General features: G+C 51.7%; 5 protein-coding genes across 5 annotated transcripts; 2 read left to right on the plus strand and 3 right to left on the minus strand.

Moving 5' to 3' along the window:
- Positions 1–69: 69 nt before the first annotated feature.
- On the minus strand, positions 70–3,028 carry ctf18 (Chromosome transmission fidelity protein 18; the record flags this gene model as incomplete). The annotated part of the gene is made up of 2 exons (XM_036636401.1): positions 70–505; positions 534–3,028. The coding sequence occupies 2 exons, from the start codon at positions 3,026–3,028 to the stop codon at positions 70–72; spliced, it is 2,931 nt and encodes a 976-aa protein (XP_036498942.1).
- A 515-nt stretch (positions 3,029–3,543) lies between these two features.
- CGCS363_v004553 (Bis(5'-nucleosyl)-tetraphosphatase) lies at positions 3,544–4,321 on the minus strand (the record flags this gene model as incomplete). The annotated part of the gene is made up of 2 exons (XM_036636402.1): positions 3,544–4,089; positions 4,271–4,321. The coding sequence occupies 2 exons, from the start codon at positions 4,319–4,321 to the stop codon at positions 3,544–3,546; spliced, it is 597 nt and encodes a 198-aa protein (XP_036498943.1).
- A 381-nt stretch (positions 4,322–4,702) lies between these two features.
- Positions 4,703–6,069, minus strand: CGCS363_v004554 (Ferrochelatase; the record flags this gene model as incomplete). Its single annotated transcript, XM_036636403.1, has 2 exons — positions 4,703–5,767; positions 5,818–6,069. 2 exons carry the CDS (start codon positions 6,067–6,069, stop codon positions 4,703–4,705), a joined length of 1,317 nt encoding a protein of 438 aa, XP_036498944.1.
- A 547-nt stretch (positions 6,070–6,616) lies between these two features.
- mus-51 (ATP-dependent DNA helicase II subunit 1) lies at positions 6,617–8,664 on the plus strand (the record flags this gene model as incomplete). The annotated part of the gene is made up of 3 exons (XM_036636404.1): positions 6,617–6,682; positions 6,735–7,352; positions 7,399–8,664. The coding sequence occupies 3 exons, from the start codon at positions 6,617–6,619 to the stop codon at positions 8,662–8,664; spliced, it is 1,950 nt and encodes a 649-aa protein (XP_036498945.1).
- A 300-nt stretch (positions 8,665–8,964) lies between these two features.
- Positions 8,965–9,324, plus strand: CGCS363_v004556 (uncharacterized protein; the record flags this gene model as incomplete). The annotated part of the gene is made up of 2 exons (XM_036636405.1): positions 8,965–9,020; positions 9,081–9,324. 2 exons carry the CDS (start codon positions 8,965–8,967, stop codon positions 9,322–9,324), a joined length of 300 nt encoding a protein of 99 aa, XP_036497701.1.
- Between the last annotated feature and the right edge of the window lie 4,716 nt (positions 9,325–14,040).

Here is a 14,040-nt window from a genome sequence, read left to right on the forward strand (position 1 = left end):
TCCTCTCAGCAGTAACAGTTGTGAAGGCAAAACATCATAATGTATTCATCCCTCATACCCAAAGCGCTTCTACAACCCCTTCATGAACTCCCCGAACGAGATAGGTTTCCTGACCGCATTATTCAATCCTTCATGGTACGTTACCCAAATCTTGATATCCTCCTTCGTCTCCTCTCTCTGCTTCTTCCTCTTGGTTCCGTTCGGATCCACTTCGCCCAGAGGCCGCGTCGGGATGATCCTCCCGAAGAAGTCCTTCTTAACGCTCTTCTCGAGGGCCTTCTCCTGCTCTTTAATGATGTTCTCCTTGTCCACCTGCACAGGAGCTTCCTCAAGTCCCATGGGGTTGCCCGCTTTGAAGCGCGCCTGTCGCGCGGCCGCCTCGCGGAGAATGACGGTCTTTTGGAGTTCTTGGTCGAGGCACTGGCGGACGGCGAAGCGTGTTGGGGCGGAGCTGGAGAGGAGAAGGCCTCCTGCTGTTTCGTATATCGCAAGTGCGTCAAGGTCACTGAGGATACGTTAGTGCGAACTCGTACATGAGGGGACGGATGATGACTTGCGGCTCCATGCGATACACCCACTGAGGCCCCCTGTTCACCAACGAATCTGTCTCAATCTTGCCCTTTTGCATTTCAATGCCAACCTCCGCCATAATCTCCGCGGCGCGTTTGACCATGGCCTTCTCGGTATCCTTTCGTACACTTGCTGTGCTCGTGCCGCTGCCGCCAATCACGACAGGCTTGACGTCTGGTGATACCATGCGAACAAGATACGGTAAGAAGTCTGTCGCGACATCTTCCGGGCTTCGGAACGACCTCCCCAACGTGGGAGTGAGCTGTGCCTGAATGGCCTGTAGCATAGACTTGTTCTCCTTCAATGCTTGGTGGGCAGCATAGTCCGCTTGAGGACCAGAAAATGGCACGGGTGGCTCGTCGTTCTCCTGCGCATCTGCACCCCACTTCTTGTCGTAGCCCATGTTGACTTGATACTTTTTCGACGAGGCAAAGAGAGAGTGGCAGGCAAGAATAGGCTGGCTTAGATATGGCGCCAGCTCCCAGTCCTGGCTGAAAAAGGTTCTTGACGAGCAAGTGTCCAGAAAGTGCATCCAATCGTAAGCTTCGTTGGGCTTGGACAAGAACGAGTCGTCGTTGAATTCGCGGTTGGGGTATTCGAGGAAGATGTCAGTCATAATACGATCGACTTCGCCGCTGGTGTCAACCATGTGTCGCAAACGTTCCATGGCGTTCTTCTTGTGGTACTCGGCAAAACCCAGCTGAGCCTTGGGCTGCTCATGCTTGTGCTTGAGATGCGATGTGCTGTCCAAAGCTTGCTTCGGGAAACCGCCACCTTCCTGAAAGATGCGTGACACGATGTCTTTCGTGCTTCCTCGTCCAAGACCCCTTGCTCCGCCAGCGCCGTTTGTTAAATCGTGCATAACGTTCTTCTCAAGCCATTGCCTTGTCAACTTGTCGTTGAAGCTCGCAGCAGCCTTGAAACGTCCAGCAACCCACTCACCAACAACCATAACACCACGAAGATCGCCTTCAGCTCCGCTCTCGGCTCCTCGCTTCGCATCAATGCCACTTGTCATACCCCAAGCGGCCTCGCAGATCTTGCGAGCAGCATCTTTCTCACAGGGAACGCCCTCCTTGTCGAAGACCGCCTTCAACCGCGTGACAACCGCATCGATGGTGGGTTTTCCAACATGAATAATTTCAGCCATACCTGACTGCCGGAGAGGTCTCAGTGCCGGAGCGTAGACGTCGTTGCAGATGAGAATAAGCGGTCTCATCAAACGAAAGTCGTCGCCCTTCTTCTTCTTGCGGTTGTTGTTCACAACTCCTGAGCCGTTCTTCTGGTCCAACAACACGAGATCGATGAGGGCTTTGACGAATCCTCCCTCTCCTGAAGCTCCAGCTCCGCCGACTACACCGTCTACCTCATCGACAACCACGCAAGCCGGTTTTGCAACTTTTTGCTGCTTCTCACCATCCTTGGTCTTGACGTTCTCGACCGTCTTGACACTTTCGGTTCCTAGAGAGGTCCGGATGCGGTTCTTGACGACGTCTTTGCTTCGGTCGTCACTGGCATTGATCTCCATCACATCGTATCCTGCTTGCCGCGCGCACACATGCGCCAGCGTTGTCTTTCCAAGACCAGGGGGGCCCGTCAACATGAGAATCTTTTTGTGTGGCTTTTCCTCCTCCTGCTGACCCTGCTTCGCGCCTGGCCGTCTCGAGATGGGCGCCTTCTTTGCGATACCAGGGAAGACGATAGGATCCCATCGCTTGAGCCAGCGCAGGACCATGCGGTTGGTGCCATCGTCACCGCAAAGATCGAGGAAGTTCTTGGCTCTGTACTTCTCGGTCCAGAGCAAAGTCTTCTTCTGATGCTTGCCGACCACTGGCTCCTCCACTGACCGAACAAGTACATCGTTCTCTTTCCTTTGCGGCTTGGGCTTTTCCGCGGCCTCTTTCTTGGCGTTGTCGATGAGCTCATTGATATCGATGCCATAGTATGCGCGCCTCGCTCTCCCTTCCTTCGTCTTAGATCTCGCAGCAACGATGTTCTCGTATGAAGTGTTGGCAGTCGGCTTCCGCTGCTTGATCGTTGTAGAGGCGCCGGTGCAAGTCGTTACTTTGAAGGTTCGCCCGCTCTTGAAAATCGACGGCGTAGAACTCAACAATGTAGATGCAAGGCTTCGAGGCGGTTCGGCGCGAGGAGGCTCTGTTTCCGTGGGAACGCTGTTGTTCTGTTTCGCGGGTGCCGGCGCTGATGGCTCGAGAATCTCTTCGTCAGGGGTGAGTGTAACAGGGGCTGGTCGTTGACTGCGCGATCCAAAGTCAAGGATCTGCTTCTTCAATGGTGGCTGCTGGGCGTCATTGTCGGAATCGGAATCATCGTCAAGCAGAAATCCGCTCTTGACTTTCGGCTTGGATTTTGTCGGGTCGGCCGCTGCTGGGCGCGCGCGCTTCCCTGCGGGTGGTGAGGAGCTGGCAGGAAATGTGATGGGTGATGAAGCACTCGGCATTTTGATTACTTGTTTGGTACGACGAGATCTGGTCCGAGGCTATCTTCGTGGCGACGTCCAAGGCTGCTTCGACTTGCAATCGCAGAAAGTGTGTCGCTGCAGTGACAAGCTAGGTGAAATGGGAGACGCGCGACTGGACGCGCTTCGTCCTGAACGCGTTGAGTGCGAGTGGGTCCGCCTGCACACTGTGCTAATTGAGTGAGATGAAATTAGCGCACTGTATCTTACAGACTGATGACGTGAAGGGATACTCAACACCAGCCTTGAGAGCAGTTGCGGTGAGCCCAATTGATGTTTTGGAGACGAAATTTGAGATTGAATTGTGTACTAATGCGTTGTAATGTTTCATATCAACTTACATCACAGAGGCGTAAATGCAGATCACAGTCCGCAAGTGAGAACTCCCATATGATCTCACAACCGGCCTCATGGCCCGTCAGTTTCACAGCCAACACAAAATGCCGTACACTTTCTCATATTCTCCATCCTACACTCTATCTAGACATACTTCAATTCTACCTCGCACCAGCAGCTCCCATCTCCTTCAACAAGCCCCGGTACAAGTCAGCCTCCGCAACCATCTCTTCCATGCTCCTCGCCTTCCTCATCGCATCCTCAATCCTCGCAAACTTGCCCCCGGGCTCGGGTCTCCTCCCAATCTCAGCGTCCCACAGCGCACCCCCGATGTTGCCCTCCTCGCTCGCCATCTGCTCGTAAATCTCATCCCTCGGCCCTGAGTCGTCCTTCGCCGTCTCGCCGGGTACGCGCGGAATGATGTGCACGTGAACATGTGACACCGTCTGGCCTGCGTCCGCGCCGTCCTGCACGGCTATGTTAAAGGAGCCTGCCTCCGGGGCAGCCGGCGTGCCTGGCGAGGAGGGAAAGTAGCGGCGCGCCAGCATTTTTTGCACGAGCTGCGTCGTGGTGAAGAGATCTGTTACCTCCGCTGGCGGGAGGTCTGTGAGGCGTTTGTGAGGCTTGAGAGGGCAGATCAGGACGTGGCCTGGGAGGAGGGGCTTGAGGTTGACGAGGGCGAAGGAGTGGGCTGTCTTGTAGAAGACCTGTGTCATGTTAGCCATTATTCTTGATGCTTCCGTGTTGAGTTCTGGATAGCGGGTTGAAGCAGGCAGGTGACGATGAGCGGCAGCTGTTTTGAACTCCAATGGCAAGATGCGCAATCCAGACGCTCCAATGCCCATCTCATACGGCCATTCAATGACCGAGATCTTCTTCGAGACTAACCTGCCCAGTGACCTCAAAGGGCCCGAAATGAATCTTTTCTTGGGAGCTCATTGTTCGTCGGGAAATAGTAATATGAGCTCTGGGTAAGTTGTAAAATGTTCTTGAGCTGAACATGGTCCTCTGTGAGTTAGGTGTGAGCTGCAGCTGGAACATGGGTAAGGAGAGACGACCCTCCGGAGATCGTCTGGTTTGGTGGAGTAACTTCAGCCAGGGAAATTGTTAGTGGCACGCTCGAAGTGTGGTGGCGTCATCAACATGGATTCAACCGCCCGGCAACAATTGAGTAGACATCTTTTATGGGACGGATTGCGACCAGAGTTGAACTTATTTTTATTCCTGCCCCCGCCAGTATTGCATTTTGACCCTAACAGATCCCGGTTGCTATAAAAGTACATGATTACAGTCTCCCGCCGTGGTTTAAGATGATACTTCCTATTGCGCCAGTACCTTTTCTTGAGCTCCAAACAGCTTCGTTTGTTGACCCGCAAAGAACTTCTTTGACTCAGCACAACGTTCGCTCTTGCACCCGGGGCAGCGAAGCTCCATCTGTGGTGAGCAGGAAATGCCGCTGTCAAGGTGAGCCTTGGCGATATCAGCCAGAGCCTTGATGAAGACAGGGCTGCCATTCAAACTCTCAACACGCTTCACAGTCTCGGGGCTTCCTGAATCTCCGATAACCTCCAGGTCGAGCTCGTACAGAGTCTCAATGTGGTCGGAGGTGAACGCAATAGGGATCAGGACCAGGTCCTTCTGGCCCTTGTGGATGTAGTTCTCGACCGAGTCAGAGGTCTGGGGGCCAAGCCATGCGGACGGGCCGACTTGAGACTGCCAGCACAGGCGGTAGGGGTTGGAGAACTTAAGGCGCTGCATGACAGCGTAGACGGTAGCAGCAACCTCGGCCGGATACGGGTCTCCTCTGTTGACCACAGACATGGGCAAGCTGTGTGCTGAGAACAGCAAGACGACGTCCTTCCGCCTCTCCTCGGGGTACTCCAGAAGCTTGGCCTCGATGTTTTGCGCGAACGCCTCTACCAGGCCCGGATGTACCGGCCACCTGTCAATAACGCTCCACGAGATCGTGCCATCGCCCGGCGTCGCGTCCGTGGCTGACTTGCCCTCCAACCTTTGGCGCCACTTCCACAGCTCATTCATGCTGCTTCCCGTCGTTGAACACGAGTATTGGGGGTATTGTGTGAAGGCTACGGCTCTTCCGCCCTTTCCGTTTCCGAAACCATCATCCAGCAGCTTGTTGTACATCTCCTCGGTCAGGGGATCGGCGTAACGGAACGCAACGTAAGGCTTGTGCGGTGCGGTCTCGGGTGAGATCTGGTCGAGGATCTTGCACATCTCTGCGCTCTGGTACTCGGACCATTTGCGGATGGGGGAACCACCACCGATTTCTGCGTACTGCTTCTGGATCTTGGGAGTTCGTCGCTTCGAGATGAAGGGGCCGAGGTAGTTCTGGTAGCGTCCGAGAGGAATCAAGTCTCCATCTGCCTGCGCATTGTCAGCGTGCGGAGCGTCTGGGGGTTCGTGGAGGGGCATACGAAGAGTCTGCTCAGGAAGTCGCCCACTTCGTCTGTCGTTGAAGGGCCACCCATGTTCAGGAATACCATGGCCGTCGGACCCTTGGAACCGGCGGAGTTTTGTGTAACGGGCGGAACGGTCGCCATAGACCTCAATTGAGGTGCTGATTGCTTTGGCAGAGCCAAAGCTAGAGGTGCGGCGCCATTGCGCGCTGAAGTCGTCGCCTTAGACAAGCTCCTGGAGAGCTGTCCTGTTGAGTACTTGAACGCCATTGCTCTACAACGACGATGTACGAAAAGATAGTGTACAAAGAGAGAACACAGAAAACGGTCGGTAAGTGGTGATGGTTCAGAGTGGTCTAAGAAAACATAGCTGTGGCAATCGTGGACCCTGGCGATGTGTGGGTGATGCTGAACGAGGCCATGTGGATTTCGGCTTCGATGACGAAGGAAATCCCGATCTGGACAGGAGCCCACCGAATGCCGAGCAGCACCCCTGCAAGACCGAGCTCATACAGCGGTACTTTTCAGAAGGCCATGCCACCGCTACTTTCCAGGTACCCAGTTAACCTGTCTCGGTTCTGGCCAATAGCACGCTGCGTAATCCGAAATATAGATCACGTGGTCGCGCGCTCGCACGCGGGTACCTGCGAGCTTCGCTAGAGAGGTCCGCGCCAGAACAGCTGCCCCTGTCGCGTCTGCTGCCTGGAGCTGCCTGTTGCGCTGAAGGGCCCAACCGAGTTCGCGACTACATGAAATAGCTGTCGCCCGCCGCGACCAACAACGCCAAAACTAACATCGACTCACACAGGTTCTTGCAATGGCTGATCGCGAAGACTACAAGAGAGAGGAGGATGACGATGCGGAGGAGGAGCTCGATGAGACTGTACGAACGAACCCACATCTGAGCGCCATGACTTACAGCTGACCCCTCCCAGGACTACAAGGCGCAAAAGGACGCCGTCCTTCTGGCCATTGATGTGAGCTCGTCAATGCTGCAGCCGCCTCCAGCATCGACCTCTAAAAAGGCAGACAAGGACAGCGCCGTCCAGGCCGCGCTGAAATGCGCCTACCAGCTCATGCAGCAGCGTATCATCTCCAACCCCAAGGACATGATGGGCATCCTCTTCTTCGGTACTGAAAAGTCGAAATTCCAAGAGGAAAGCGGTCGCACTGGCCTGGGCTATCCCCACTGCTACCTCTTCACTGACCTAGACGTCCCCGCAGCGGAGGACGTCAAGGCGCTGAAGACATTAGTGGGGGTCGACGGGGAGGAGGGAGAAGACGAAGATGAGGTGTTGGTGCCAGCCAAGGAGAGTGTCCAGATGGCGAATGTCTTCTTCTGCGCAAACCAGATTTTCACAACTAAGGCTGCGAATTTCGGAAGCAGGAGGTTGTTCATCATCACAGACAACGACAGTCCTCACGGCGATGACAAGGCGGCCAAGTCCGCTTCTGCCGTGCGCGCAAAGGATCTGTACGACCTCGGTGTTATCATCGAGTTGTTCCCTATCACCAGGGACGACAAGAAGTTCGACCTCACCAGGTTCTACGATGTAAGCAGTTCGCACTCTCCTTGGTGTTCCCGCCTAACAGTGACAGGATATCATCTATCGTGACCAAACAGCAGAGGCAAATCTTTCAGAGATCCGCAATTCGAGATCAGGAGACGGCATCACCCTACTCAACTCCCTAATCTCAAATATCAAATCCAAGGAGACCCCCAAGCGCTCCCTCTTCTCCAACCTCCCCTTCGAGATCGCCCCAGGGCTGCGCATCTCCGTCAAGGGCTACAACATTCTCCACCGCCAAACACCCGCCAGGACATCTTACATCTGGCTTGACGGCGAAAAGCCCCAGCTCGCCACAGGCGAAACAACTCGAATTGCAGAGGATAGTGCCCGCACAGTCGAGAAGCCCGAGTTCAAAAAGGCCTACAAATTTGGCGGCGAGTACGTCCACTTCACCACCGAGGAGCAAAAGTCCCTCAAGGACTTTGGTACCCCCATCATCCGCATCATCGGCTTCAAGCCGCGGTCCATGCTCCCATTTTGGGCCAGTGTCAAGAAGTCAACTTTCATCTTCCCTTCCGAGGAGGATTACGTCGGCTCGACCCGCGTCTTCACTGCCCTCTGGCAGAAGCTGCTCAAGTCCAAAAAGATTGGAATTGCATGGGCTATCACTCGCTCCAACGCGAACCCGATTCTCGTTGCCATCATTCCCTCCCACGAGCAATCCGAAGACGACTCCACCACGCCCTACCTACCCGCAGGCCTCTGGCTTACACCTCTCCCCTTTGCCGATGACCTCCGCGAGGGCCCTGAGCCGCCCGCCGACCTCGTCCGCAGCACCAACGAGCTCACCGACCAAATGCGCGTCATCGTTCAACAGCTGCAGCTGCCCAAAGCCATGTACAACCCCAAGAAGTACCCGAATCCTTCGCTCCAGTGGCATTACAAGATCCTCCAGGTCCTCGCGCTCGAGGAGGAGTACCCCGAGAAAGCGGAAGATCTGACGGAGCCCAAGTACAAGGCCATCAGTAAGCGTGCCGGCGGATACCTCGAAGAGTGGGCTGAGACGCTGCAGGCGGAAGCCAAGAATGTGATGGCTAAGCAGGCTATCAAGCGAGATGCGGAAGACGATGACGATGGCAGGCCGGCAAAGAGGGCGAAATCGGCGCCGAAGGCCAAGGTCTCTGGATCGGGAATGACTACGGCGCAGCTCAAGGCCGCTGCTGATTCAGACACTCTGGGCAAAATGCTCGTTGCAGACCTGAAGGATGTCCTTGCTGCGAGAGGCTTGAGCACGGCCGGAAAGAAGGCAGAACTTGTCGAGAGGCTTGAGGAGTGGATCGAGAGCAATGCTTGATGTGTCGAACGGATGAAATGGGCTGTACTATATCAAATGGCGTTGTCTGGCGCGTCTCGTGTTTGAAAAGGGGCTACTAAGACTCAGTATACTTAGCCTAGCTATGGAATCTTTCATTTCTTAATTTGCACTTTACGATGTCCTTCCCACATTGCATGTTTACAAGTGTGGGTACAAGCCATGCGAATGCCCACCATCTTGCCATCGGGTACCATCCGACCCAGATATCGACCCGTCCTACCTATGATAGCTCCTCAATCTGTTCTCTATGCTCTTCTTCTCTTCCGGACAATGCCGGAAATGTCAACTGGGCCCAGATTCAGGCTCATTCGACTATGGGAGAGGCAGGTCAGAACGTGAGTTGGTCGGCGTTCCTTCGATTCGTTTGTTATCCTCGGTGCTGAATCACTCTTCATATTCCCTCCTAGAATCTTCACCAGCTTCATGCCAATCTGGCAGCATTTGCGACCTCTTTGCGGGGTCTTCAGGCTGTGGGAGACAGATGGCGGCTGCCTTTCCGAGCTCTTGCCTGGGCAGGAGGCGCCCCTTGGGCCCTTCCCCAGCAACCTATATAAGCCCCTTCCCTGCCACACCTTCAAACAATTCAGCAGGCCTTGCCGGGCTGGGCACAAGCTGCCCTACCTAGCTTACAAAACCTAAAAAAAGAGGCTATGGTCTAGCTGGTCAGCGAGTGAGGTACCTAACGTTTAAGAAGAACGGGGACCAGTGCTCGTTCGCCTTGGGGCGCTCAGTTCGAGTCTGATTTGGTCGAAAGGCCCAGTGAAAAGTGAATTGAGGATATTACTTTTTTGCGTTTTGCTATCGCTTTCGTCGAAGTTTGACTCATCTTCTGTTCAACTGGACTTGCGTTTTAGTTGTTTCCCTTCGTTCTTTGCTTTCCTTTCTTGCGCTGTCTTATAGAGGGGAAGTTAGGGAAGAGTTTAAGGCGGTATAGATGCGCTTATTACTATCGGTGCTAAGTTAGTCTCTGTTAGGTAGTAGGGATTATAGTTATGGTCTCATGACGATCGGGCTGGTCGAGGTGTCGATCCCAGAGCAGAGTCTGCGTGATCGCGAAGCCGCCAGATGAAGCAGGCATGCAGTGGCTTCCAATTCTACATATTTTAACTAATCAGTCACTTGTCATCTAAAGTAATAAAAAGCAGCTGCAATATAGTCAGCCGGTCAGTAAGGAGGCAGGCCAGGACAGGCACCCCTTGCTCGCGTCAAGCGCTCAGTTCGAATCTGGAGATCGACAGACCCAGCGAAATTGAGGACAACCTTCTTTTTTCTGGGTGGGCTCTGCAGTGTTCTGTTCTTTGCCTCTGGCTTTCTTGCTTTTGGGAAAGGTTTTCTAATTGTCAGCCGTCTAATGGCCGGGGTTTCATCGTGGAAATGACATTTCTTCATGTATGCTTCGACCGAAAGAACACGGCGAGATGTCGACCTGTTTTCTATCCGGATCGATCGACTCCTGACAGTACGTCTTGTCTTGATGTGCGTGGACTCGGTGGGAGATGAACGGGAGTAAGCAATACCTGACGGCCACTCTACCTTCGCTCCCCTCAGTCGTGTTTGAGAGAAGCGAAATAGGGTTAGGTGACGGGAAGGAGCATTGGGTTCAATCAGGGCTTTCTAGCTGAAAGGCACTCCGTTCGAATCTGGAAGTCGATGGGCCCAGCGTTCTTGAGAACGAACGTTTTGCTTCTCATAATTGAGGACAGAGGCCACCCCCTTAGTCAAGAATCAAAAAAAAAGCCAATAACGCGTCTTTGATGGCGATCTCTCGCCATCGTCATCACTCAGGTCTATGTGAACATGCGCAGAGATGGGTGTTTCAGAAGAGCCACCATAAAGCTGGAGTTATTTTGCGGTTTCTTGACAGACATGTACTGCAATATCAAACCTACGTTGGTAATTCTAACACCGCTCAATCGCGATATCAATATGTATAAACTCAGTATCTACTCAGATCAAATGATACCATCCGTCTATTTCTGCTAGAAGGAAATACGCCGATCGTTTGCTACGGCTCCTAGAGAGTTTTCACTCAAGGGGTGTGTGAGTATTTAGTGTGTTTTGCCTCATCTAATATATGAGCAACTCCTCTGATGCTTATATTAATCTGTCGCCTGCCTTTACTACCGTCCTTCATCTCAATATTATTCAGTTGATGTACATTTTGGGTGTTTGTCGAAGCCGACACCAGGCTCCAAAGTCTCTTTCCATTCGAACCGCACCAAACATGGACGTCCTGACACATACTAGGAACTGTGGCACGTTATTTCTTCCGAAAACTCTCGTCATCCCAGGTCTTCCTCAAGTATCCTGTGAGGATCATGCAAGAAACGACAGTCTAGACCTAGTGTAAAATGTGGCAATGTGTATGTTCTGTATGTATCATATCAGCAATCGTTCTCACCTATGGCATAACTTTGAAGCTTAAGTTTGAAGTAAAACCTATGGGTTGACGGATTTGAGTACATTTGGCGGCGTTGGTGGATGAACGCTTAATTCGCCATTCTGAGACCTTTCATATCTACCTTTGGTATGGATCTTTATCTCTAACACCTGACGACCTTGTGAATCAAGATTCTCACGTCGAGGACTGAAATCTTCGCCTGTCGCACGGCTATGATTGTGATCGCGTAGTAATGCTTAAAGGAGTAACCTAAATGTGCCTATTTGCAATACACATAAATTGCCTTTTTAAAACACGATCCGTAGAAGTAAATGTGTAAGGCTTCTCTCTGGTTGAGTCATTACCTTATTTATTTCCACACACGCCTCGGCATCAGCACTGCTACCACTAGAAGAACCCGCACAATTCATCAGAGGATCGTCTGCGTAAGTGCTCATTATTTTTATCCATCACTTCGTAGGTATTGGTGTGAATATTGCGAGAAGGGTATGTGCTTAACAATGGCGATGTGGTGATGAGAGGTCCTTTCCGTGCTCAGAGCAGGCTTATGTCGTCTCCTTCTCAGCGCTTCTCAAGATGGGATGCGTCTCTGGAGTATCATTTTCTCCTGAATAGAGATCTGGGCTGACCGCACTTCTTTTAGAACGCCGACTGTCGGTGATTCTTTTATTTCTTTTGCCCCATCAGTGTCTAGTTCCACTACCTTAGCAAAACCTAGGGACCCCATGTATAAATTTGAAATGAGCACAAGGATTTCTAAATGTAGGAGACAGCAATCGTCGTTGAACATTCCCGTCAGGCTCCAGATCAGACCGCGCTTAAACTTGCAGACCTTCATGTCTCTGAATTACCTATCGTACCTTAAGACTCACACCTCGGGTGAATCACACTCCACCCCATCCGTCCACTCTCCTGTCCGTTGCGTATGATTCCCAATAACTTCGCAGTACATATTTCGTAGGGTCCGTGATACGTTATAATAATCACGAAAATTGTAACTATTCGGTTCTTACTGGAGCAGCGCTGCTTATCTTTACGTGAGACTGATGGAGACAACTTCAAATTGTGACAACATGGGACACTATTGTCAATCAAAACCCGGCTTCAACCGTCTTCGTTCGCATTTAAGTACGCTGGAGATCCCGCCACCTAATTCACTCATCTTAGAACGAGGTATTAAAGAGCTGCCTGCTCATCTTGGCTTTTCTATTCCCGCAAGATCGCAAGGGTTCTTCGCGCTTTGTCACATACCTATTGCCTGCTTCATCTAATGAGACAAAGTGAAGAGATCCTAATGGCGGCTGTAGATGCAAATCTGTCTATCAGATGAAACCCTTGTTTTCTTTCCATCACTTTCTTCTGTAACATATTCAATCGGATACTATGCTCTGTGCTGCCAATGTTGCAGTATGTCTGTCTCAAACGGACGAAGCAAAGGGAGAAATTCTCAGGAACCTGCGATGATAGTGGGAGTGATCAGTTCTGATGCAGACATTGGCGCTTAAGACTCCCTAACAAACTTGGCGATAGAATGTGTAATTATAAGGTACCTAGTTCATGCTGGTCAACACAGGCAACACCAAAGTAAGAAAGAACAGCAGACAGGCTTGATGAATCATCTCATACCACCGCAAATACATATTTGAAGCCGCCTTAAGAGATGGCTTGGTCTTGACCTCACAAAGTTGTTGGTGGCGCTCAAGATATCGCCCAACAGCAATCCATGGGCTTGTGGTTTTGGCATCTGCGCGCAATCCAGCTGATGGTCATTCACACGCACACCTACCATTTGCAAGTAACTTCAACCCAGAGCCATTCTCAGTATTCCCCTCGCTCACCATCACCTCCCCTCCTGACTTATTGCGCGCAAATCAGCGCTAAATGCCATATCACATTTAGACAGCCATAAAGCCCTGATTTAGACGCAGCCAAATACTTGAATTTTTGTCGTACTTTGTAAAATTGCACATCTAACAATATGCCGCAATTATGTCATTTTTTGGTGATGGATAGCATAAAGCTAGCGGCAGGTCCTTAAATACAAATAATGAAACAGCGTCATCTTAATCCCTTCTCAAAGACACCTCTGCCCTCCAAGGTATAAAAGATAGTCTAAATAGCGCCCAAATAAACTACATAAAGAATCTGCTCTGCTGTGGTCATAGCCATTAAATGAGGTGTCTGCTATATATTAGAAGCCAATGCAGTTCACGCTCAGCAGCTGCATATAATTAAAGCAGAAGAAGGCGCATACTTTCATAAAAGCCAAGGGACCTTGCCGCAGTCATCATCACTCGTCGCGCCTGTCGCGTGGGTATGAGGATGAATACCAACGCATGCAACAAGCTAAAATTTTCTGAGCCTTCCGGATGGAGACCCTCTCATTATAAACATTAACTGCCTGGCTTTTAGTGTATTCATTCCACTTCCCAGACACTTCATCTCAGAGGGTGCTTTATGCTTTGTGATTGCTTGCTTCTGTCAAAGTACGACTCGCCTGGTGGGTGAGGAACATATCTTATATAGGTTCTTAGAAAGTGTAGAACGAGGACGACGTCTAAATAGGCTCTAGGGTGTGTAAAGATAGGCATGGTAGTCAAAAGATTTCGTCGTCATTCAAATTGAGAGGCTCCAGCTCAGGAGATTTGGTGTGCTTTCATGATAGCGAAGAACTCATGACGAAGCTTCAACTAAATGACAGTCAGTCATAGCCATCTCCCGGAGAGGACGAGACAGAAACCAGCAACGTCACCACAAAGACAAGCATTCTCCCACGACAGGCACATCTCATCATACCATCACACAAAATAACCAAAGGACGTCAAAAGAATCACAAAAGGGTGTCCAAGCCAAATCCCCTCCCATACCAGGGGTCCAACCTGGCTAAGGTGGTGAGACCGTGGCCTGTCCTCCCACGCGCCGTCATCCCACTCTATCCCACCCATCCGAACCCC

The sequence above is a fragment of the Colletotrichum siamense genome, assembly GCF_013390195.1.
Source record: "Colletotrichum siamense strain Cg363 chromosome Unknown KSG_Cg363_contig03, whole genome shotgun sequence".
NCBI lineage: Eukaryota > Fungi > Ascomycota > Sordariomycetes > Glomerellales > Glomerellaceae > Colletotrichum > Colletotrichum siamense.